Here is a 23,622-nt window from a genome sequence, read left to right on the forward strand (position 1 = left end):
ACATTTGGGCTCTTTGCATGCTTTGGCTATTGTTGATAGTGCTGCTATAAACATTGGGGTGCATGTGCCCCTTCGAAACAGCACACCTGTATCTCGTGGATAAATACCTAGTAGTGCAATTGCTGGGTCGTAGGGTAGTTCTATTTTTAATTTTTTGAGGAATCTCCATACTGTTTTCCAGAGTGGCTGCACCAGCTTGCGTTCCTACCAGCAGTAGGAGATCCTCTTTCTCCACATCCTCGTCAACATCTGTTGTTGCCTGAGTTGTTAATGTTAGCCATTCCGACAGGTGTGAGGTGGTATCTTATTGTGGTTTTGATTTGTATTTCCCTGATGGTGAGTGATGTTGAGCATTTTTTCATGTGTCAGTTGGCCATCTGGATGTCTTCTCTGGAGAAGTGTCTATTCATGTCTTTTGCCCATTTCTTCACTGATTATTTGTTTTTTGGGTGTTGAGTTTGATAAGTTCTTTATAGATTTTGGATACTAACCCTTTATCTGATATGTCGTTTGCAAATATCTTCTCCCATTCTGTCGGTTGCCTTTTAGTTTTGCTTATGGTTTCCTTCGCTGTGCAGAAGCTTTTTATTTTGGTGAGGTCCCAATAGTTCATTTTTGCTTTTGTTTCCCTTGCCTCTGGAGACGTGTTGAGTAAGAAGTTGCTGCGGCCAAGCTCAAAGAGGTTTTTGCCTGCTTTCTCCTTGAGGATTTTGATGGCTTCCTGCCTTACATTTAGGTGTTTCATCCATTTTGAGTTTATTTTTGTGTATGGTGTAAGAAAGTGGTCCAGGTTCATTTTTCTGCATGTTGCTGTCCACTTTTCCCAGCATCACTTGCTGAAGAGACTATCTTTATTCCATTGGATTGGATATTCTTTCCTGCTTTGTCAAAGATTAGTTGGCCATACGTTTGTGGGTCCACTTCTGGGTTCTCTGTTCTGTTCCATTGATCTGAGTGCCTGTTCTTGTGCCAGTACCATACTGTCTTGATGATTACAGCTTTGTAATACAGCTTGAAGTCCATAAACTATGAGCATCTTATAGACAGGGTTGTCCTAGTTGATCTTGTTTCTTTGGTATCTTAGTTTCTTTGGTACTTAGCATAATACTTGGAATAGCATAACCATTAAATTTCTTGATTGAAAATTAAGATTAACTCTTAACAGTTAAGTGAATGTTTGTGTTTTGGTCAAAAATACAGAAATAACCAACTAATAAAACAAAACATGATCAGTCTCTGGATGTTGTGGATGTTTCAAACTGAAACTGCCTTACACTTGTCTAATATTTTCTTATTCCCCTCACTTTTTCCTGGCATGTAATGGGCACCCCTTTGGAACAGTACTATCGTATTTTTGCCTTTTACTAACAAATAACTTTTCATCATAAAATTTAATCTTCCTATATTGCTATATATCCAGAAAAGAGAGAATTAGATTTTAGCCATTTTTGTCATTCTAGGTTTTCTGTTAAACTCTTTCTACAGATCATTTTAGGTAGACTGTGGAGGAAAGATATAACCCTAGAAAAAATATATTTTGGTTATTAATTCCTTGGTTCATTCAGTAGGTGTTTATTGAACACAGTTATACTTTAGACCATTAGTTTTCAACTTATCTGCATTCACATTTGACAAGGTTAAAGATTTTGTTATGACATTACAGTAATTACCACCTTTCTTGGGTGTTGAGTAGACATTGTATCCTATATCTCTTCTCAAAATAAGTTGTACTTGTTCTACATCATATACAATAACCCACTTAGATATATCCTGTCTGATTAACATCACTATATGTTATTGTATATTATACATAGTTTTAAATTTAGCACACCAGTGAAGAGTTTGTGCTGCTTATTATTTGGGAATTAGCAGGGGCTTAACTAATAGAGACAGTTCTAAAGATAGAGTACAATGAAAAACTGTGAATAGGCAGAATTACCCCTGAAACTGCATTAATTGATACTTATTGCCAAATTAGGTGCCATGTTGGAGTCTAATGTACCATTCCTTAATAAGGTAAATCTGGCCAGTTTTCTGTCTACTATTAGAAGAGTACTACCCTTTGTTGAGCACCAGATGCTCATCAAGGTGACATTTGGCATGGAAAATACCTGTTTGTTTATTTATTTATTTTTTAACATTTATTTATTGCCGAGAGACAGAGCATGAACAGGGGAGGGGCAGAGAGAGAGGGAGACACAGAATCAGAAGCAGGCTCCAGGCTCTGAGCTGTCAGCAGAGAGCCCAATGTGGGACTTGAACCCACGAACCATGAGATCATGACCTGAGCTGAAGTCAGACACTCAGCTGACTGAGCCATCCAGGTACCCCAATATTTATTTTTGAGAGAGAATGAGAACAGGGGAGGGGCAGAGAAAGAGGGAGAGAGGATCTGAAGAGGGCTCTGTGCTGACAACAGAGAGCTGATATGGGGCTCCAACTCATGAACTGTGAGATCATGACTTGAGCCAAAGTTGGATGCTTAACTGACTTAGCCACCCATGTGCCCCCCAAAATAGCTATTTTTAAATATTAGACCCAGACAGTCTTAGCAAGGTGAACATCAACAAGATATAACTGGGAATAGAGATCAACAGAACTAAACCAGCAGCAAAATTATTTGGTGGGGGATTTGCTTATTAAGTAAATTGTAGGTGGATTCACCTCTACTATTTAAATTATATTTGTTTCTCTCTAGGGGTAGGATTGAGTTCACTGTAGTAGTGAGCACTTACTGTAATTCCACTGAGTTGTATAAAATATGTATAAAATATGTATAAAAATGAGTAAAAACCAGTCTCTTTCTTTGAGAAGTTTGCAGTCTAAATAGGAAGTCAAGACATGCATGTACTGGGGGGGGGGGAAATCAACAACAGAGAAAACAACTTAAAGAATTGGGAAGGACAGGGCAACATGTTCTAATTTTAAATGTACTGTTGTTATTAATAGTAGAGTTGAAGGCTTTTTCCAGGATCTGTGAAATTTTTCATGGGATTTTTATTTTTTTTTTTAATTTTTTTATTTTTTTTAATGTTTATTTATTTTTGAGACAGAGAGAGACAGAGCATGAACAGGCGAGGGTCAGAGAGAGGGAGACACAGAATCTGAAACAGGCTCCAGGCTCTGAGCTGTCAGAACAGAGCCTGACGCGGGGCTCGAACTCACGGACCGTGAGATCATGACCTGAGCCTAAGTCGGCCGCTTAACCGACTGACCCACCCAGGTGCCCCCATGGGATTTTTTTTTTAATAGGGCTAAAGAAATATGAAATTCTTCAGAGCTACTGATCACTACATCCATTTTGTGAAAAGCATCATGGGAAGGGTGATGGAAAGGAAGAGAAATCTGTGTTCTCAGTAGGGATAATACAGTGCTCACAAAAGCTTGTCCGTTTGTTTTATTCTCTTGACTTTGTTATTGCTTAGTCTTGGTAGGAGATTAGGTATATGAGAAGTATGCATTGTGAAACTCAGAAAGGTTGTAAGTAGTGAATATTAATTGCAACTGAAATGCAAATGGTCAATTATTTGAGTTTATAAGGTACAATTATGATAAGTATAGGGCAACTCAACTGGTGTTGGCAGGATAGTTCCAAAAATTTCAGCCTTATATAATTATGAACTATACACATTTGTGTATTGGAAAATAGGGTAGGAAATGTAACTAACATTTTGAGACTTTATATATAATGTTTTTTATTTTTATTTTTTATTTTTGAGAGAAAGAGAGACAAAGTGCGAGCTGGGAGGGGCAGAGAGAGAGGGAGACAGAATCCAAAGCAGGCTCCAGGCTCTGAGCTCTCAGCATAGAGCCTGATGCAGGTCCTGAACTCACAGACTGCAAGATCATGACCTGAGCTGAAGTCGGACGCCCAACCAACCGAACCACCCAGATGCCCCATTGAGACTTTTATATGTGCTAAGTGCTGTACTGTATATTTTATGTAGTTTTTTTCATTCAATATTAGTAACAAGTAAAAAGATTGACATTAGTATTCTTACATTACAGAGGAAACAATTCCAGCAAATAAATAAATTAGAAATAGGAAAGCAGGTCTCTGGCTGGTTTCAGATTCTGTATTCTTCCTACTACAATCATGATGCCCCAGTAGGTACATCATATATCCTATTTGCTTTTTCTCTACAGGTCATCCTCCATATTCTCTATACTCACAGATATGACTGTTAATAGAACTCATTTTACAAATGTATAATGGGTAGAATGTGTTAATGAAAACTCATTTAAATATGTATGGGCTTTCTTTGTCCTGAAACTGTGTAGATAAAGGTAGCACATTTGTTTTGCTTGTCTTTGAAAAGTATTAAGTAGAAAAATACCCAGTGTAACTTGATGTTGTATTACAGATCTTAATTATTATAATTGAGCTGTCAATGGTGATAAGAAAGTGAAATCAGAACTCTTACAACTTTTTCCCTAAAGCTTTCAGAATATTAATAGAAATATTTTGTAGTTTTGTTACAATTTTTAGCTTTAGCAAAAGCCATTCTGGTTGGATTTGAATTATTTTTTTCTCACTAATCTTTATTCTCTGCTTCTTCAGAAGGGATTCACCCCCTTAGTATATACCCAAATTTCGAACTATGGAGGTTCATCAGAATTTTAGAAAGAATAGGTAATTTGTTTTCATTAGTTTTAAGTAATACATTTATTCTTTTTCATTTCCTACAGTTTGTCAGATATGGCTCTACATATTATGATGATGATCTTAATTTAGACATTATTAAAATGGCATTATAGCCTTATATTTGTCTGTGTAGCACAATATCATTTACTAATTCATACTTTCATCTCCCATTACATAATAATACCTTATTCTAGCAGGTAGTATAGGCTATTAAAAGTTTGACAGATACCCAAGATGAAAACACAAGTAAGGTAAAACCTCGGATTGCAAGTAACTTGTTCTGCGAGTGATCTGCAAGACGAGCAAACATTTCTAATCAATTTTAAGTTGATAAATGAGTGATGTCTTGCAATACAAGTAGTATGTGACACTGAATGTCACATGATCACAAGTGAGCCAGTGGTTCTTGAAATTCACTTTGATATACAAGTGCTTTGGATTGCAAGCATGTTTCCAGAACAAATTATGCTCACAAACTAAGGTTTTACTGTATTTGTTATTATATAACATTATTGCTTTCTGTTTTGAGAAGCAAATCAAGGTTGATCCAAGGCTTTTTTTGTTTATAAAAGTATATGTAAGGTTTTTTGATTTTGGGTGTTTTGTCTTGTTTTGTTTTTTTGAAATGCAGTAAGTCAAAGACTTGTTTATTGGAGTCCTAAAATAAGTATCATTTTTTTAAGTGCAGGTAATCCTTGATTTATAAACAGCTGACTTTAAAAGGTTTTTTTTTTTTTCATAGAATGACTGGCTTCGTATGTTCTTTCGTAGAAAGACTCGTTTTGTTTTTCCACCTAGTAGAGCCATAGTACCACTTTTCTCAAACTGTTATTGGTGCTAGAAATTTCTTTTACTTTTTTCTTCTTTCCTTCTCATTGCCTTTGTTTCATTCTTTTATATGTAGCCCCCAATTTTATCCCACTACTGCTACCACCAACTTGGCAACCAGTAATGACAAAGTCATCTTCTTTCCCATCCATATAAATCCTATCACTCTGTTTTGTTGTCACTAACTTAGTGGTTCTTAAGTGAGGGCAGTTCCCCCCTCACTCCTGCCTTCCCAGAGGATAGGTGGCAATGTCTGGAGATATTTTGGGTTGTCACAGCTGGCAGTGGGTGGGAAGAAGTATCCTTTTGGTATCTAGTAGGTAGTGGCTGGGGATGCTGCTAATCATCCTATAATAAATAGGACAAGCCCTCGTCTTTAACAAATGCCAGTAGTGCCAATGACAAGAACTTGCATTAGCTCTCTTCAAGCATCAGCTCTGTGTTTTCTTCAACTCTCCTAGAACTAAATTTAGACACCCCTATCCCAAGGTCTCGTAATACCTTGTGAAACATTTTTTCACATTCTTTTTTTTTTTTAACTTTTATTTATAGATCTTGTCAATGTGACTGCATACCTCTTGAGGGCAGAGGTTGTATATTCATATTGGTGCCCCAATTTGTGGTATAATGCCAGGTACGTAGTGAGAGCTCCATAGATGAATAATTGCCTGCATAAATAAGACACCCCGGACTTCTCTCTTACCTTTACAGCACTTCCAAAAACTTCCACTTGCTCACCTCTCTCTCTTATCTTTTCTTTCCGACCTCCACTCATTATGTATCTCATCAAATATTAGTGTACCAAGCCTATCACCAATATATGTAGTTCCTAAAAATGTGGATCTGCCCACAGTTTTCAAACCGAATATTGACAGTCCAGGGTTTATTCATAAATGCTTTTATTAAAGACAGGCAAATACCATGGTTTGAACATGCAGACCAGCTACAGTTAACAATGCTTGTTCTAAGGAGATATCCCAGATAAATTCTTACTTGCTTTTGAGATACGTTGCCGTCCTATCCTTTCCCCATAGATTTTTAGTGTTTAATCTGGCTGGTGATGCCTGGCACTAATACTTCCCTCTCTAGCATCTTCTCACTTTGGCATGGCATTTGAGTTCCAGTCCTTTCTTATGTCTTACCATGACTTCCTTGTATGCTGTGCTCAACTGTCCCCTCATACATAGTCTTTTGTACATACTGCCTGATGCTCCCTATACAGACCCTTTCTTCCCACACATTCTTCTGTCTCAGTCAATACACATGTGACATTTTTGAAGCTTTTCCTTAGACTCCAAGATCGAGTGATATATGCCTTCTTTGCATCCATAGCACGTTGTGCCTACCCTTGCATAGTGTTAATAGAAAGGCAGTTGCAATATTTGTCTTTCTCACTGAGAGGAGTCTATGCTTTCAAGGCATTCCTAGTGCTGTGTGTGTGTGTGTGTGTGTGTGTGTGTAAAATATTACATACTACATATGTAATAAGCATTGGTTGTGTGAGAATGAATGAGCCAGAATACCTCTTCCAACCTGCAAAAATCACACCAGTCTGATTAAACCTTTCTGCTAGGAAATGGAAATGAATCCAAATGTTGAGAGCCTTTGGAGAAGATGGTATAAAGAGATAAATTTTATGTTCACTGGCAGGTTTATCAGCTTAATCAGAGGGCTACACCTCTAGGTCACACTAGCTTTACCCTTTGTCAAGCTAATGACCTTACCGACTGGTACTTTAATCATGTACCATGGCTTTAATTGAGGGTTTTTACAGTGTATTTTCAAAATATATTCAGTTGCCCCTGCACAGAGAAGGAACTCCAAAACCAGATGTGGTGGCGATGATGGGCACTTGGAGGCATTCTGATTTGTGTACCAAACTAGCCACATTCAGAAACTTCATTTACTGGTTTGTGAAAAGTTTTTCCTTGCCAAAGAGAAGGGCAGGGGAAATTATTTAAAACTTGGAAACAAGCTGTTGCTTTGAAAGTTGTATTAATATTTTTTAGAATATTTCAGAATGATAAATAAAACATGATCCAAAATAAAAAGAGAGGTTGGATTTTCTTAGGTGAGATTAAGAATGACTATCATGATTTGCTTTGTTGTTGCTGTTTTTGACAGTATCAAAACTAGTAACCTCTGTTTTCTCCTGCATCTGCAAAATCTGGATGAGATTCCATTGTGAAATTTTTTGAATTAGCTTTATGCTTGAGGGTACTTGCCTATATAGTGAACTTTGAAAAGCATCTAGGTACCTTTGCCTATCCACTCAAGCAAGAACTATAGACTTGACTGTAATCGGATGGTACTATTCACAGCTGATTCTGTCACTAGCAGCTGTGTGACTGCAGACAGGATACCTAACCTCTAAGCCTTATTTTGTTCATTTGTAAAAAAGATCAATGTGTTTGGGCACATGTAATGATAGCAGTTTTCATTATCATCTTCATTGCTGAAATCTTATTAGAAATTAATTTCATTAGGTTAAGAATCTCCTTTTTTAATTTTTTTAATGTTTATTTATTTTTGAGAGCGAGATAGTGTAAGTGGGGGAGGGGCAGAGAGAGAGCGAGCGAGAGACACAGAATCTAAAGCAGGCATCAGGCTTTGTGCTAATAGCACAGAACCTGAGACAGGGCCCAAACTCACAAACCATGAGATCATGACCTGAGCTAAAGTCGGACACTGAGCCACCGACTGAGCCACCTAGGCACCCCAGGTTAAGAATCTCTTAAGATGCAATTTTCTTTTTTAAAAGCACCTTAACACTAATTAAGGCTATGTGCAAATGCAGTAGTAGACAGTTACCTTACAACACAGCCTAAGGGCTTATTGTAAAAGAGTGGGAAGAAAGGATAGAAAGGGACTCTGAATGGCTGGATACTCCCCCAAAGTCTCAGAGGAAGATAAATCATCAGGAATTAGACCTGACACTACTTTGTCTTGACCTCAGCTTTTGGTTCTTCTCTCAGAATCTGAAAGCCATTTATTTCCCCTAACCCTTCATTTCCCTCCTGGTGGGTCTTTGGCTGTTACATGTCAGGAGTGGTTTTATCTGCCTTCCGGAAAACAAAGGTACCTGATGATAGGGGCCGCAGCACTCGAAGAGCAGAAGGCAGAAGTTCTGGGTCAACTCTGTCAAGGGCCAGCACATAGACTCATACATTTAGAATGGAGGGAAGATGCCATTTGGCAGTCCTTTGTTTTGCCATGGAGTGGCATAGGCTCAGGCTCTCTTGCAATAACAGAAACCAGAGGGGAGCAAAGTAATCACAAAGAAAAAAATAATTGAAAAATATAAAAACTATGTGATATCACACCCCAACATGGAAACCTGTCAAGGGTCGTATGTGTTGTCATGTTTTGTGATGTCCCTTAAGATAACGAAAAAACATCAGTAATTATAATCGCAGCAATAACAATAGTGTATTATTGAACACACACTTCATTCCAGGGCCAGTGTAAGATGCTTTAGTGGATTTTCCCTCTTATTCTCCACAACAACCTCATGAGGGAGTTAAGTTATTCCTGATTTTATACATGAAAAAACACGAAGAGAAGCTAAGTAATTTGCACACAGCTACACCACCTAACAAGTAGAGGCACCAGGAGTACGTATGAACAATGGGACTTTGGAACCAGCTCTCTCAACCACTGGGCTCTACTGCTTCCTCCTCTGATCAGTGATTCTATGGCCATGTCTACTGTCCCATAGTGGCCATCCTTCCTGGAGGTTCCCAGCTAAGACATGAACCTGAGCTTATGCTGAGGAATAACTCCCATGAGGTTTTCTGTTAAGACTACTGAGTGGTACCTTCACTGTAGCCTTTGCTCTACATAAAGGTGGAGAAAAAGAGACATCTTTTGCATCCATAGCTACACTTGAGATACAGAAATTGTATGCACTACACAGCCAGGAAGTTACACCAGCATCTCCCAAAACTGCTTCCCACGGAGATGTATTTGACCACAGGCCTCCTTTATTTTCCCTACCACAAAACCTGTTAACCTAGAAAGGAGAACTTTACAGTTTGGAAAATGCTGTTTTAGACATTAAGATACTGATTGGTTAGTTGGCTAGCTGCCTGGCTGGCTGGCTGGTTTATGGAATTAGCCTAAGCATGATGCTTATAAATCTTGAGAATTATAGAACCTTGGCTGACCTCAGTCAAAATTATTTTGTGCCAAGGTTTCTGCCACCCCCATAGGCCCCCCAACTTTTTATCGAAGTGTAACATACATACACGAAAGGTACAGCTCAATTAATTATCACATCTACTCAGCCCCCAGAAGACCCCACATGTGCGTTTTCTAGGGCTGCCATAATAAGTGCCACAAACTGGGTGACTTAAAACAACAGAAATTTATTGTTTCGCGATTCTGGAGGTTAGAAGTCTAAAAGCAAGATGTCATCAGGGCCACGCTCCCTCTGAAATACATAGGGGAATCCTTCCTTGCCTCTTGCTATCTTCTGGTGGTCTGTGGGCAATCTTTGGCTTTCTTGGCTTGCGGCTGCATCATTGCAGGTCTCTGCCTCATTGTCACATGGTGCCTTTCCTGTGTGTCTCTGTCTTCACATGGTTTCCTTCTAAGGATAGCAGTCATATTGGATTAGGGGACCATTCTAGTCCTGTATGACCTCATCTTAACTAGTTACATCTGTAAGGAACCTATTTCCAAAAAAAGGTTATTTTCTGAGGTTAGATTTCAACGTGTCCTTTTTGGGAGGGGGACGGTTTGACCCAGACACCCCCATGTTCCACTCCAATCAGTACACCTTCCTCCTTCACAAAGGTAACAGCAAACTGGTAAATAATAACAACATTATACCAAATCAGTGGTAATGAGCAAGGAGATAATGATGTAGACACTCCACATGCTCTGCCTGGACATACACATGGAATTTTGACTTTCTTGGCCCTGCCTCTAGGTACTGATTTTGATTCTATTAATTACTTTATAGAGTCTCTCCACTTTTGCATCCAGAAGTTTCTCCTACAACCCTCAGTCAACCTATTTGCATTTTAGTACTGTTAATCTCTTCTATGTTATACTAATTTTTTTTCAAGTAGTTGTTTACACATGCCTTCAAGAACTGGTTTTAAAAATGAGCATTGCTTACCCAACTAACGTGGATGGATCTAGAGGGTATAATGCTAAGTGAAATAAGTCAGTCAGAGAAAGACAAATTCCATATGATTTCACTCATATGTGGACTTAAACAAAACCAAGAAAAAAAGAGAAAACAAAAAACCGATTCTTAAACACAGAGAACAAACTGGTAGTTGCCAGAAGGGAGGTGGGTCAGAGGATGGGTGAAACAGTGAAGGGGATTAAGAGTACACTTACCATGATGAGCACTGAATAATGTGCAGAATTGTTGAAGTATTATGTTGTTCACCTGAAACTACTATAGCAGTATGTTAATTATACTTGAATTTTTTTTAAATCTAATTAACACAATAAATCAGTATTGCTGAAAACATTTTTTATGTTTAACTTTTTCAACGTTTTTTAAAATTTATTTTTGAGAGACAGAGCACAAGTGGGTGAGGGGCAGAGAGAGAGGGAGACAGAGAATCTGAAGCAGGATCCGGGCTTTGAGCTGTCAGCACAGAGCCCGATGCAGGGCTTGAACCCAAGAACCATGAGATCATGACCTAAGCTGAAGTTGATGCTCAACCAACTGAGCCACCGAGGCGCCCTGAAAACACTTATGTTTTTATATTATTGTCCTACTTTCATAAGCCTTGGAGATCTCCTCTTGCTTAATTTGGGGGGAGCGGGGGTCTGGCAGAATAGTATATTCTTAAAGTGTCCCTCCCATATAATGAACTGATACGTTATTGTAGCTTCCTGAAGTATTATCTTATCTACTTAAGAAACAGCAAGAGATGGGGCACCTGGGTGGCTCAGTCGGTTAAGCCTCCGACTTCAGCTCAGGTCACCATCTCACGGTCCGTGAGTTCGAGCCCCGCATCGGGCTCTGGGCTGATGGCTCAGAGCCTGGAACCTGCTTCCGATTCTGTGTCTCCCTCTCTCTCTGCCCCTCCCCCGTTCATGCTCTGTCTCTCTGTCTCAAAAATAAATAAACGTTAAAAAAAAAAATTAAAAAAGAAACAGCAAGAGGATTTATACAGATTACCATCAGCATAAATTTAATAATCAAAAATAAGCCTAAATGTTAACAGCATTCAGAAACAAAGTGAAGAATTTTATAAACAAGAAGGCTTTTTTTTCCTAAATCCTATCATTAATTTTTTAGGTTTGTATATTTTTCCTAAATTATTCCAACTGGGATTAGTCCAACTGGTTTGAATAAAGATTAGAAAAAAAACAGTCTTACAAACTAGTGGTATAAACCTTTACAACTAGATGGTTTTGACTAGTGAATGAACAAAGGCTCATAAGCATTTCTGTGACTTGGCAAAGTCACATAGTCAGAGATACCAAGGACCAACCAGACACTGAGGAAAACTCAAAGCAACAGAAGACTTATTTTTAGGTGGTGATGTTTTAAATCTAATCTTAGGAAGAAATGCTGTTAATCCTTGGGTCAAATTACTATAAAAATGATATATTTTGATCTGAGATAAGAAGATAGGAATTCACTGTCAAACACCAAAACGGATAAAGGAGGGTCAGAATTCTTTTGAGTACCATGTAATTGCTGCCTGACTTCAAGCACTGTCCACAATTTCACTGGAAGATGCACTGTGTAGGTAGCTATGAAAGCAATTTTAAGGCAGATTTTTATTTACACTGCAGATATACTTCACCAGCCTTCTCATTTCCCATAAAACATTTTATGGCAAAGGCAATTTAAAATTTTTTTTAATTTATGTTTTGTAAAGAGGATAAACCAGAAACTAATACGTCAAACTTGCTGCTTGATGCCATATTGAGTCCCAGAAATGACCTGGCATTATGAATGATTCTTCTTCAAAAGGATTAATGAATACATAATGTTTTTTTCTCTTTCTTTTTCTAGCCAAGGACCCTTGTCATCCATTAGAGCGGTAATCAAGAGATGTAAGTTTGGTTTTTCCTGCTCTGTATTTTCCTCTGTGATATTTTAAATGATGGTCTAGATTTCCAGCAAGTTATTGTATTTGATAAATCTTACAAAGAATCCAAAAAAGTAGCTTTTCACTTCTTCTGAGGAGTAATAAACCATTTCAGACAAGCAGCTAGTTTTTCAGCTTTCTTTTCAACTTTCATTTATTGATAAGCCAGTTCCTCAGAATAATATTTTTTCTCTTATTATAACTAAACTTTTTAAAAATCTGGATAATCTATTCAATTTTTATGATCTAATATAAATTTTATGTAACCATTTTCCATAGGTAGAGACATCTGATAGATGCAAAAAAATATATCAAACCCTGTCCTTTTTGATTCATTTGCTTCCATAGTGTTTTTATCATTTATTTATTTTGAGAGAGAGAGAGAGAGAGAGAGCGCCAAGGAGGGGCAGAGAGAGAGAGAGAGAGAGAGAGAGAGAGAGAGAGAGAGAGAGAATGAGAATCCCAAGCAGGGTCCATGCTGTCAGCATAGAGCCAGATGTGGGCTCGATCCCACAAATCATGAAATTATGACCTGAGCCAAAATCAAGAGTCAGGCGCTTAACCAACTGAGCCACCCAGGCACCTCTCCACAGTGTTTTTAAGTAACGATATAAATGCCTGTGGAGATTGGCTCACTTCCACATACAAGATAGAAGTGCAATAATAGAATTCTCTCCAAAATGGTACATTCGTACTTTCATCCTTACCTCTTGGTTAAAGCTTTACCAACCCTGTTGGTTAAAACTTGCTCTTGGTGTAAAATTTTAATAAGCTTTTTAACATAGGTCTCTGCAAATTTCCCTTTTCAAATAGAACGTGGACTACCTATTACAAACAGAGATAAGGAAGGGATTTTTTTTTTTTAACCAGCAAAAATGAATTTGTTCAAGAATAGCAGAGAATTGTAATCCAGGACCCGCAAACTATAGCAAAACCATAGGCAAGTCTTCAGAACAAAGGACAGGAACATTCTTTTATAGAGAAAAGGTGGGGAGATGGGAAGGCTGTTATAAACAAAAAGCCCATGGGAGTAAGCTGAGGAGTAAAAAATATAGTGGCTTCTTACTGGCTGAGTTATGGCTGGGCTTTTGCTAGGGAGAAGGAAAACCCTCCTTCTTCCTGATGGGATAATAAAATAGTATCTGCTGAGGCCCATCTCTTCCTGTTGGATTTGCAGTTGACAAGTGGTAGAACTTGTTTCAATTCCATTCTTAATGAAGTTGCCCATAAGAAAGGGATTTTTAGATGTTCTTTGCATTGTTTGAACTGAGGTCACCACCTGAGGAGAATGTATCATAGTTTTAGAAACATAATTTGTAATATTTAGTATAAATTTAGAATATCCACAGGTTCTAAAGAGCATACATTTGAACCATTGCTGTGCAGATTTTGTAAGGTGGCAATACAGAAAGATATTCCACATTTCTCACATTTTATTTTTGTTGGTGGTGAATTATAAAGATGTGGGAATGCCAGTGTATTTTGGAGGGACTTCAGATATGAAAATTAAAAATTCATGCCTTAGAACACTTTGAAGTGGTGGGTATGTGGAGAAGACAGGGCACAGAGAGAATTTAAAAAGAAAATTAGGGTCTGGAATTTAGGCAAGAATATTTTGCTGGAGATATAATTTGGGGTAATCAAGGCAAAACCCAGCAGTAGCTAAACACTTCAAGAAAAACGTACAGGCTAGAGATGACAAAGGACAGAATCTTGGGAAGTGACAAGCTTCTGCCTTTAAGGAGCCATAGGGCAAAAGATGAATGACCCAAAAAAACCTCTGCCCTGCTAATAAGGAGGAGAGACTGAGTCCTGTCTACTAGCTTCTTACCTTTCCTCTCTCTTGGATTTTAGGACTTCTGTGTTGGGGATTGTAATTTGTACCTGACTCCCCATAGATCCTCCATGATGGATCTTGCTTACCTTAAGGCCCCTGTGCCATACAAAGCGTAAGGAGAGGGCAGTTACGGTGGAGTGGGCAAAAACCAAGGATGGCTGTGTGTTTAAAGGTCAAGGGAGAGGAGGTTTTTTAAAGAATAAGTGAACCACAGATAACTCTTCATGCTGCAGCAATGACAAGCCAAAGGTAGCTGAGAATAGGTCATTGTATGTGGCCCTTAGGTGGTCAGTGGTGACCTCTGAGAGAGCAGTTTCAATAGAACATTGAAGTTGGAAGCCACACTTCAATTTAAATAATGAATGGAATATGTGGAAGTTGGGACAGCAGGGCAAGGCTGCTCTTCCATGGCATTTGGTGGTAAACACAAGAAGGAAGGGCTGAGGAGTGTCAAGCAGAGAGGAGATTTGAACATAGACTGTTCAGGATAAGGAAGCTTGGAGACGTTTGCAGGCAATGGTGAAGGAATCAGTGGAGAGATCAGACTGGAGCATAAAAAGAGGAAATTGGTGAAATAGGGCCATAGCGAAGAGGACAGAGGAGATGAAACAAAGGGAGAACTCTGCCTTTGAGGTATCTTTAAAAAAAGACAAAACTAAGTTGTGTTTCAATTTTTATATATCAGTTACTTAGCGTACACTGAAGAAGTAGTTGCTGGTAGTGTTTATTCCTGGATGTTTAGGCAAGGACACCAGATAACCTCAAGTGTTGCTGTGTAAATACAAAATGAAAAATAATTATGTCATCCCCTTTTTCACTTTTTGCCCATTCTGTAAGAAAAAGTTGCAAACAATTTTTGTCTTCCCCAACCCAGTGAAATGTTTGTTTTACTCTCCCATACTTAGTCATCTTTCTCTGGCAAGGAGAAAGACTTCATCACATTTTTAAAGCAATATTCCTTCGCTGGTTGTATTTTAAATTCTTCCATAATGATACTCCTTCCAATCAAGCCTTGAGGTCCATTTTGCATTCATCCTCACGAACCCTAAATACTGTGGGTAAAAATCTTGAAAGTATTATAGTTGGATATATCTGGAATTTCATACTTTTCCTTTCATTAACTTTTTGAGAGAAAATTGTATTCTGAAGTTTAGATTCAGCTAATATTCATTGCATACTGTAAGTTGGGAAATGTTCACATAAATTGTAAAGCAGTGCTCTGCATGGTAGATGTTTAACCCCATTTTACAGATGGAGGGTCACTGAGTTAGAAAAGGTTAAATGGCTTCACAAGGTAGACCTGAGATGTGAACCCAGACTTCTGACTACAAGGCCATTGAGCTTTCAACTCCACAGATGTTCTTGTTACCATGTCAGACATGTCTAACTCATACCCAGTCTCAAACAAGTGTAGTTACTTATTTTCTTTTATTGTGATTTTCATTGGCAAGGTGGTACTATAGCAAGGATGCTTGTAATATAATAATCCTTCTATGTGTTTATTTCTTCTGGTCATCATTTAGTCAATAATTTTGAGTTATTTAGAATTAGGATCAACATCCAGCTCTCCTAGCTCCAAAAGGAGTTAAACTGCTTCAAGGAACAAACACTCCCAGCCCTTCCCATTAATAGGCTGTGTGACCTGGGATAATTCATTTAACCTCTCTGTGTCACAGCCTCCTCATCTGTAAGATTGGAGTAGGATGATCACTGAGGTTCTTTCTTGGCTTATGATCCTGTTGGAATTTAGGAGGATTCTTTATTAGTGCTAATATTGCAAATCCAGATCTCAGGCTTTTATAAACAGTTGAGTAGGAATTTGTTTTGTACTTAGAATTTAACTATATGAACTAGAAAAGCTTGAAAATAATTCTTGTGTCATTGTAAAATGATACGATAACTTTAACTGTGGTCTTAATCCGAAATGCAATTTGTGGAAGGGACTAAATGAAAAGTGTTCCTCTATATGGGCATTGGTGGCAAATTGCATTTTCCTGGCAGCAACTACACCAAATCAGTGTAATCTGGGAAGGTGAGAATGAGGGGAAGTGGATAGTTAAGAAATTAGCAGGAAGAGTGTGACACACTGTATGAAAATCTAAAGTGTTTGTACCTACTAAATTTGTTCAACACTGACAAAAAGTGTCAGTAATCCTATAAGGATCAAGAGAGATTTCATAGATGAGTAAATGTGAGGGAAAAAAAATTTAAAGCAGGAGACAGGAAAGCAGTGATTCTCAAAGGATGTGGAGGAGATCTGCAAGTCAGGTTGAGAGACTTTCTCTTGCTCATCCTGCTACCTCCAGAATGGGAGGACCGCTCTGCTAACAGTGGTCACTAACCACCGCTGGTGTGAAGGGGGAGAATCAAGTGAAAAACCACTGGTTTGAGAGAATGTCAATAGACTACCGGATTGCCTTTTAAGTACTGCGTTCATACTTTAAAATTAATCCCTATTGAAGTAGCAGAATGACTTTGCAAAATAGTTTTTAGACTTTATTTTTTGCATTGTTGTTAAAAACTGTAGGTAGATTTGTTTTTACTGGGGTTGTGTGGGTGGATGTCCCGGTCGGGACAGATATATCTTTGCCGCAGCAGATTTCTTTACTCTCTGAAACTGGTACATCAAGTTTTCTTTCCCATCTAAGTGTGCAGAGTTGGGGAAAAACAGTGGAATGGCAGAACAGTCCTGTTCCTGAATTCCTTTTAAAGCATAGGCAACTGGTTCACTCTTTTTTTCCTCCCTTTCCTCTTCTATAACCCCTTCTTTTTTTCCCTTAGCACTCATGAATAGTGCACAGCAAAAATGCCCCGTGGAAGAGGTATGTTTGTGACAATAACATAATGTCTTTTGATAGTGTTGTGTCCGCTGATTCTGGCTGTCGTGATGGTGGTGATGTGATTGTAGCCCGCTTGGTGAGCCTCTGACTTAATGAACCCATTCTTACGAATCAGATGCACCACTCAGAGCTTGAGCCTCTCTGTCCTCTTTTATTCCAGTAGACAAAATGCATCTCAGCTTGGTCTAGCTCTTGATAAAAATGTAACAGTCATATCAGTTAATGGTGTGAATCTAGGACTCCTGAGACACTTTGCCAGCCCAGCAGAGGGTCAGCTGCCACAGCCTCAACTCCAGCCTCGGTTTCCTTCCCACCCCCCACCTCTATCCCCACCCCCTGCTGCCTGGCTTTGGCAGCCTGCTTGTTCAGGGAGAATCAGAAGTTAATAGGAAGAAAGAAAGGATTCATACCCTCAACCTTTTCAAATCAGAACAACTGAAAATGTAGAGTACTGGAGAGATATGAAGGCAACTGATAGAAATAGTTTAGATCTGAAACAAATTCCCCTTTGTACACGTATCTTTGCAGTATAGCGTTTAAAGATTTTCTTAAAGGAATCATTAGAATGTGCTTCTTGAAAATAGGAATAATGTTCCGTTACACATATGTGTGATATGTGACACCATTTTCCAGATCTTATGATTAAGACTTGACTTAGTTTTAAAATAAAATTTGCAGAAAGTGTCAGCCATCTAGCTTTTTGAGTTTGAAGCTTGAAGGAAAAGTCTGTGCTGCATGTATATAATATGTACTATAAACATGTTTATAAAAGTGTTTTGAACAGTTTTTACATTATTATTCTCTTTAAATTTAAGTAGTAGAACAATTTAAACGTTATAAAATTCTGGAAAAATTAGAAAATAGATGAAAATTTGACCCCTTTCACTTTCTTTGCAATAGAGTTGTAAATAAACATGACAAAAGTATAGTCATATGGATTAAAATAAAAATTTTTTCTGCCCATTGTAATTCATGTCATCATCCTAAAGCTCTTACCAGGCAGTTTGTGTTTAATAGCTATCTTCCTTTCTCTTTCATTCTTCAGATTATTTTCAGAACCATGGAATGTGCTTTCAGGAATTTTTGAAATCTGTATTTTCTTATGTAATTCAAATATATAACCATAATTTTATGCCATATAAAAAGATAATTTTGATTTGCTTTTCTACTTATGGATGTTAAAATTCGTACATCTTCATTGATTTCAAGTATAAGTTAATTTTTTCCAATAATGTATCCTATAAAAATGTAAACCTTTATTAAATGTACTGATTTTGTACTATACCAGTTTTTTTTTTCTTCTATAGCTTCTCGGACTTCTTTTCAGAGCGAGCTTCATCGAGATAGGAGGTATGGTTATAACAGAGGTCATATATTCTGCTAATGAAATCAAAGTGTGCTGTCAGCAAGTTAAATATTTCTCTTTCATAAGCAATGTATAACATAAGCAATGTTCTACCTCATCGGTATATTTCCTAATTTAATCTATAAGTTTGAATGATGGAAATTTTGCTGAGAGAAGAAGCGATACAAACCTCAAAATGTTCTTTTGGCAATAATTATTTACTGAAGTTAATTTTTTAAATGTTTATTAAGCAACTGGTATATGTAAAACACTGTTGTAACTGCTTCAAAGAAATGCTTTGTACCTCCCAGCTACTTAGTAAATGTTGCATAAGTAAATGGATGACAAGATAGAAAATTGAATGGAAGAATAAGGAAAGAGAAAGAGTCAGGCTGGATAGATAGCTGAATGGATAAATGGCTGGATGGCTGGTTGGAGCGAAGGCAAGAGGAAGGAGGAAGTCACTGAGTAGATAAAAGGAAGGACCAGTAGACAGACAAACAGATGGTAGAATGGATGGAAGCATGGACAGGTGGATAAATAGATGGGTGGAATTTTATAAAACAGGGACCCTGCTTTCACATTTCTTACAGACTATAGTATACAGTAATGAAGAATGGGGATTTTAGAGTCAGACATAACCAAGTTCAAATTTTGACTTCATTGCCTTCTCACTGTGTGACCCTGGGCAAGCTGCTCAACCTTTTCTAGCTTCTGTATTCCTATCTTTAAAGTGTTGCTAATCAGGGGCATCTGGCTGACTCAGTCAGTAGAGCATGCAACTCTTGATCTCAAGGTTATAAGTTTGAGCCCCATGTTGGATGTAGAGGTTACTTAAAAATAAAGTTTTTTTTTTTTTAAATGCTGCTAATCATACCTATCTCAAGGCTGTCATAAGGATTATTACATGTGTAGTGCTTAACATTTATTAACTAGTAACTCCTATTATTCAAATAAAAGTTGTAAGCAGGGGTTTTTAGGTATTGCAATTCACATTTAATCAATAAGCAGATTCTACTGTTTTATGGGCTAGCATGAGAATGTGTGTATATGCCCAGTTTTGATAATAGCAGTGCTTTTTATTTTTATTTTTATTTTCTGTAGAGTGCTAGAGAAAGGTAGAGCAGATATCAGTCATCATCCCTATTTGTTAGATGAGAAAACTGAGGCTAAGAGAGGTTGATCATTTGCCCAGGGTCACACAGTTGGTATTAGTTAGGAAATCAGGTTGAGTATTAAGTTTAAACATGAGAATGTAGAATCAGATTAAGAAAATGGTGAATCACTGTGGCTCCTCAGTATTAAAGATTAATGATCAAATTCATATACAAAACTGACCAGGAGCACAGACACACATGTCACGGTCTGGAAGTGAACAAGGAAAGATAACTTTGAATTGGAGTAGAGTTGGGTGAGGAGGAAAGGATATTCTTTTTATATGGTATCGTGTCTGAGTATACAATTTATAATGGCAGAAAACTAAGCAATTGTACTTCACTGGTGTACTTTTCTACCTTGCCATATATTTATGTTTGTGGTATAGGCTAGACAGTAGAACCCTGGAATGAAGAGATTGTATGGGGCCTAGTTAGTTCTTATCCTTATCAACCAAAGAAGAGCTAAGTGGGCCGAGGGTACATCTCTAACATTGAGGCCCAGAGTCCTAGAAGATGACTGTCATTTGCTCCCTTGATAGCCCAGGCCAGGTCATTTCTGTGATTATGGCAGTTCTTATGTAACTTTTGGGGGAGAGGTGGTTGTTTTCACGAATCTTTGACAATTTGCAGATAGACAATAGCTTGTTACCGACCTGCAAACCCTCACTGAGGTCTTGTCTGCTAGGCGCCCAGAGATTACCATTGTGGCAGCTGAGCCCCTAAGGCCAGCCTCGTGGTTTCCAGGAGCTCCACCCCCAGGATTGGGATTTCCCCCACCTTCTGCAGCAGGCCCTTGGAGGCCCAGTGAGCTGGTTCCTGCTGAGGTAAATAAGTATCACATTATCTCTTTGCATTTTATTTTTATTTTTTTAATGTTTATTTTTTTTGAGAGAAAGAGTATGTGTACATGCACAAATGGGGGAGGGGCAGGGAGAGAGAGAGGAGAGAGAGAGAATCGCAAGCAGTCTCTTTGCCTCCTGGGAGGATTCTCTTCTCTTTCCTCTCTCTCTGTCCCTCCCTTGCTCATACTCACTCACTCTGTCTTTCTCTCTCTCAAAATAAATAAATAAAACTTAAAAAAAAAAAAAAGTCAGACGCTTAACTGACCGAGTCACCCAGGCACCCCTACATTTTATTTTTAAAATTAAGTTCAAAGACAAGAAAAGTGAGACATTTAACATTTTGGCTATTTGTCCAAAGATGTCTAAAATCTTCATTCTTTATTTTGCAGCTCCCACCATCTTATGAACAAGTCATAAAAGAAATCAACCAAGTTCAAGTTAACACTACGAATAATAATAATGCTGCTGCCACTCCAAGGCACACAATTACTTCTGCAACTCAGACTGACTTTTCAGATGAAATAGACAACCATCTGCCTCAAAGTAGTGCAAGTAATTTGTCTTCCCTAATTCTGACCTAGTTCTAGGAAAGTAATCAGTAGGCTTCTAGCCTTTAAAATAATTTGCAACTTGTGCATAATTCATTGAGCTCTGCTTCGCAGTCACTGTGATCACTGTATGCTTTCTTTATTTTGACTTGGTGTGATTATTACAGTAGATCATTCTTATGAGCCGCAGGCCCCGTCTCTGGGACTCACCCTAGTTCATATCACAAAAACATCATCCTTTTAACTCATGGTTGTATTATTGCTAATCTTCTGAATTCCCATTGAGAAGGATGTTATATTTAGCAATGTAACTTTGATGGGATGTTAAAGGTGGTTGTCCTGTTAAGCTTTTAAAAAGCATTGTGTTCGAATAACAGAGATGAGAGTATGTTACTTTGGAAAAGTAAAACAAGAAATGTTGGAATCCTGATGAGAGAGAAAGTGTTTGCGTGATAAATCTACTGAGAATCAAGAATTTAATGGTGTTTTAAAATAATTGGTAATGAATATTTCTTTTATGAATAAATACAACTTGAAGAACACTCTTGTGAAAAGCTGAATATAAACGTCTCCCCCTTGATTTTGGAATTACTTTTTATCAATTAAGGAAATCAAAATCTCTTGATATTCTACATGTATATTTTTTAAAAATCTGTGTATCTTCTATTTTTTTTTCTTTTAAATTATAATGGTGCAACTTCTTTCTGTTGCTTTTGGTCTTGTCAGCACTACAGGCACCTCTCAAGCCTCTCCATCCTTCCTCAGTGGTCTCAGCCAGTGATCATCCAACGGATGTGCCACCTCTAATAGTCTTTGATATTTCTGAAGAACAGAATTGTCCAGAGAACTCCAGTGCTCCAAGATGTCCAGTGCCAAGACCAAGATCAAAAGCCAACCTCAGACCAATAGCCAGAGATAGTCACATTAAAGAGCAAAATCACCAGAAAATTAGCCCTGTGGCCACAGAAAGGGAATCCTCCCCGAGCGAGCCCCAGTCTCTGTTGGACAGCACCAACGACTTGGATAGTCAGGCAGTGATGAACATTATGAACACAGAACGAAGCCAAAATAGTGTTGTTTCAAGAATCAAAGCATTTGAGGGTCAGACAAATAAAGAAACCTCGGGACTGTCTGTGAAACCAGAAATTGTTCCCCGCACACTCCCCCCAAGACCTGCTGTTCCCTCAGGGAAACCCACAGTGGCTCCCAAACCAGCTGCTAACAGAGCTTCTGGAGAATGGGACTCCTGGACTGAAAACAGACTCAAGGTGGCCTCTCGGGAGGGGCTCACCCCACACCCTCCACCACAAGAGGTAGGGAGCATCCCAGTAACCAAACCTGAATTGCCAAAGAAACCAAATGCTGGCCTTATACGAAGTGTTAATCCTGAGATTCCTGGAGGGGGACCTGTGGCCGAGAGCCCTGATGGTGGGAAGAAAGTTCCAACTCCTGCTCCTCGGCCTTTGTTGCCGAAGAAATCGGTTTCCTTAGAAAACCCCGGCCCTGCAGCTTTGCTGAAACCAGTCTCCATTCCTCCCCGACTCTCAGTGGCGTCACAGGCCAAAGCATTCAGGTCACTGGGAGAAGGACCCTCAGCCAACTCCACAGTTACAGCTCTGCAAAGCAAGCCTTCAGGGGACATCGACCTCATCAGTTTTGATGACGATGTTTTACCCACCCCACCCGGGAACCTGGTTGAAGAATCTGTTGGTTCAGAGATGGTTCTGGGTGAGTAAAAATCAGAAGTGGAAGGGAGTGTAAACTCCTCAGAGGGCATCTTGAATGGCACTTGCTGTTTTAGTTTCTAACACATAAGTTATTGAGTTGTGTATGTGTGTGTACACATATGCATATGTGTATTATAGAAGATAGAAACACAGAAAGTTTAAGAAACATGGAGCTGGGTAGGAGATAGAGACAGAGAAGGAAGGGAAAATATGGGATGGGGGGAGATGGAGATGGAGAAAGAGGGAGACACATGTTGATGACTGTTACATGAGCCAGGAATAAGCAGACTCGGTCTAACGACAAAACTAGGTGTGAGGTTGGCTCCCTTGCTTTGGCAGGTGGAGATTCAAGCATCAGGGAAATGCAGGGGAAATTTCTCATAGATGGGAAATCATGCAATGGCCCCAGAAAGGCTCCTCAGATTGAACCAGCCTCACTGGGAGTGCCAGAAGAGATGCCAGCCCTGGGACGGACTCTGGCAAGAGCAAAGCAAGGAATGAGGAGGACCCAGCCATATGTTGCAAATTTTTTTTTCAGTAATCTTCACAGAACGTCTTCCCTTGGGAATGCAAAGTTTTGTAAATAAAATACAACAGCTGTAAGTTTCCTGCCAAGATCAGGACAATTAAATTTCTCAAGAGGAAATTCAGAGAGTATGTTTTCTTTCCTCACACTGTTCAGATGGAGAATATGATCATAAAGCTTATCTTTGATTTGTCAGAGTAAGCTGCTTTACTTGTCATTGAGGATTTCTTTTACTGCTGTTTACTTACTTGGGTAAA

General features: G+C 38.6%; 1 protein-coding gene across 2 annotated transcripts in view; it reads left to right on the forward strand.

The window, feature by feature from the left end:
- Window positions 1-23,622, forward strand: part of SH3D19 (SH3 domain containing 19) — a 186,871-nt gene that overhangs the window by 118,375 nt on the left and 44,874 nt on the right. The window contains exons 3-8 of one of the 2 annotated variants that reach the window (XM_042983777.1): window positions 12,468-12,508; window positions 17,162-17,202; window positions 18,528-18,570; window positions 20,408-20,546; window positions 20,954-21,107; window positions 21,839-22,840. In XM_042983777.1, the coding sequence (XP_042839711.1) occupies window positions 17,187-17,202; window positions 18,528-18,570; window positions 20,408-20,546; window positions 20,954-21,107; window positions 21,839-22,840 (1,354 nt within the window). In that variant the 5' untranslated portion in view covers window positions 12,468-12,508; window positions 17,162-17,186. Of the gene's footprint in view, window positions 1-12,467; window positions 12,509-17,161; window positions 17,203-18,527; window positions 18,571-20,407; window positions 20,547-20,953; window positions 21,117-21,838; window positions 22,841-23,622 lie in introns of both variants that reach the window. The other variant, XM_042983776.1, reaches the window with a different exon arrangement.

Source organism: Panthera tigris, chromosome B1, assembly GCF_018350195.1.
Source record: "Panthera tigris isolate Pti1 chromosome B1, P.tigris_Pti1_mat1.1, whole genome shotgun sequence".
NCBI lineage: Eukaryota > Metazoa > Chordata > Mammalia > Carnivora > Felidae > Panthera > Panthera tigris.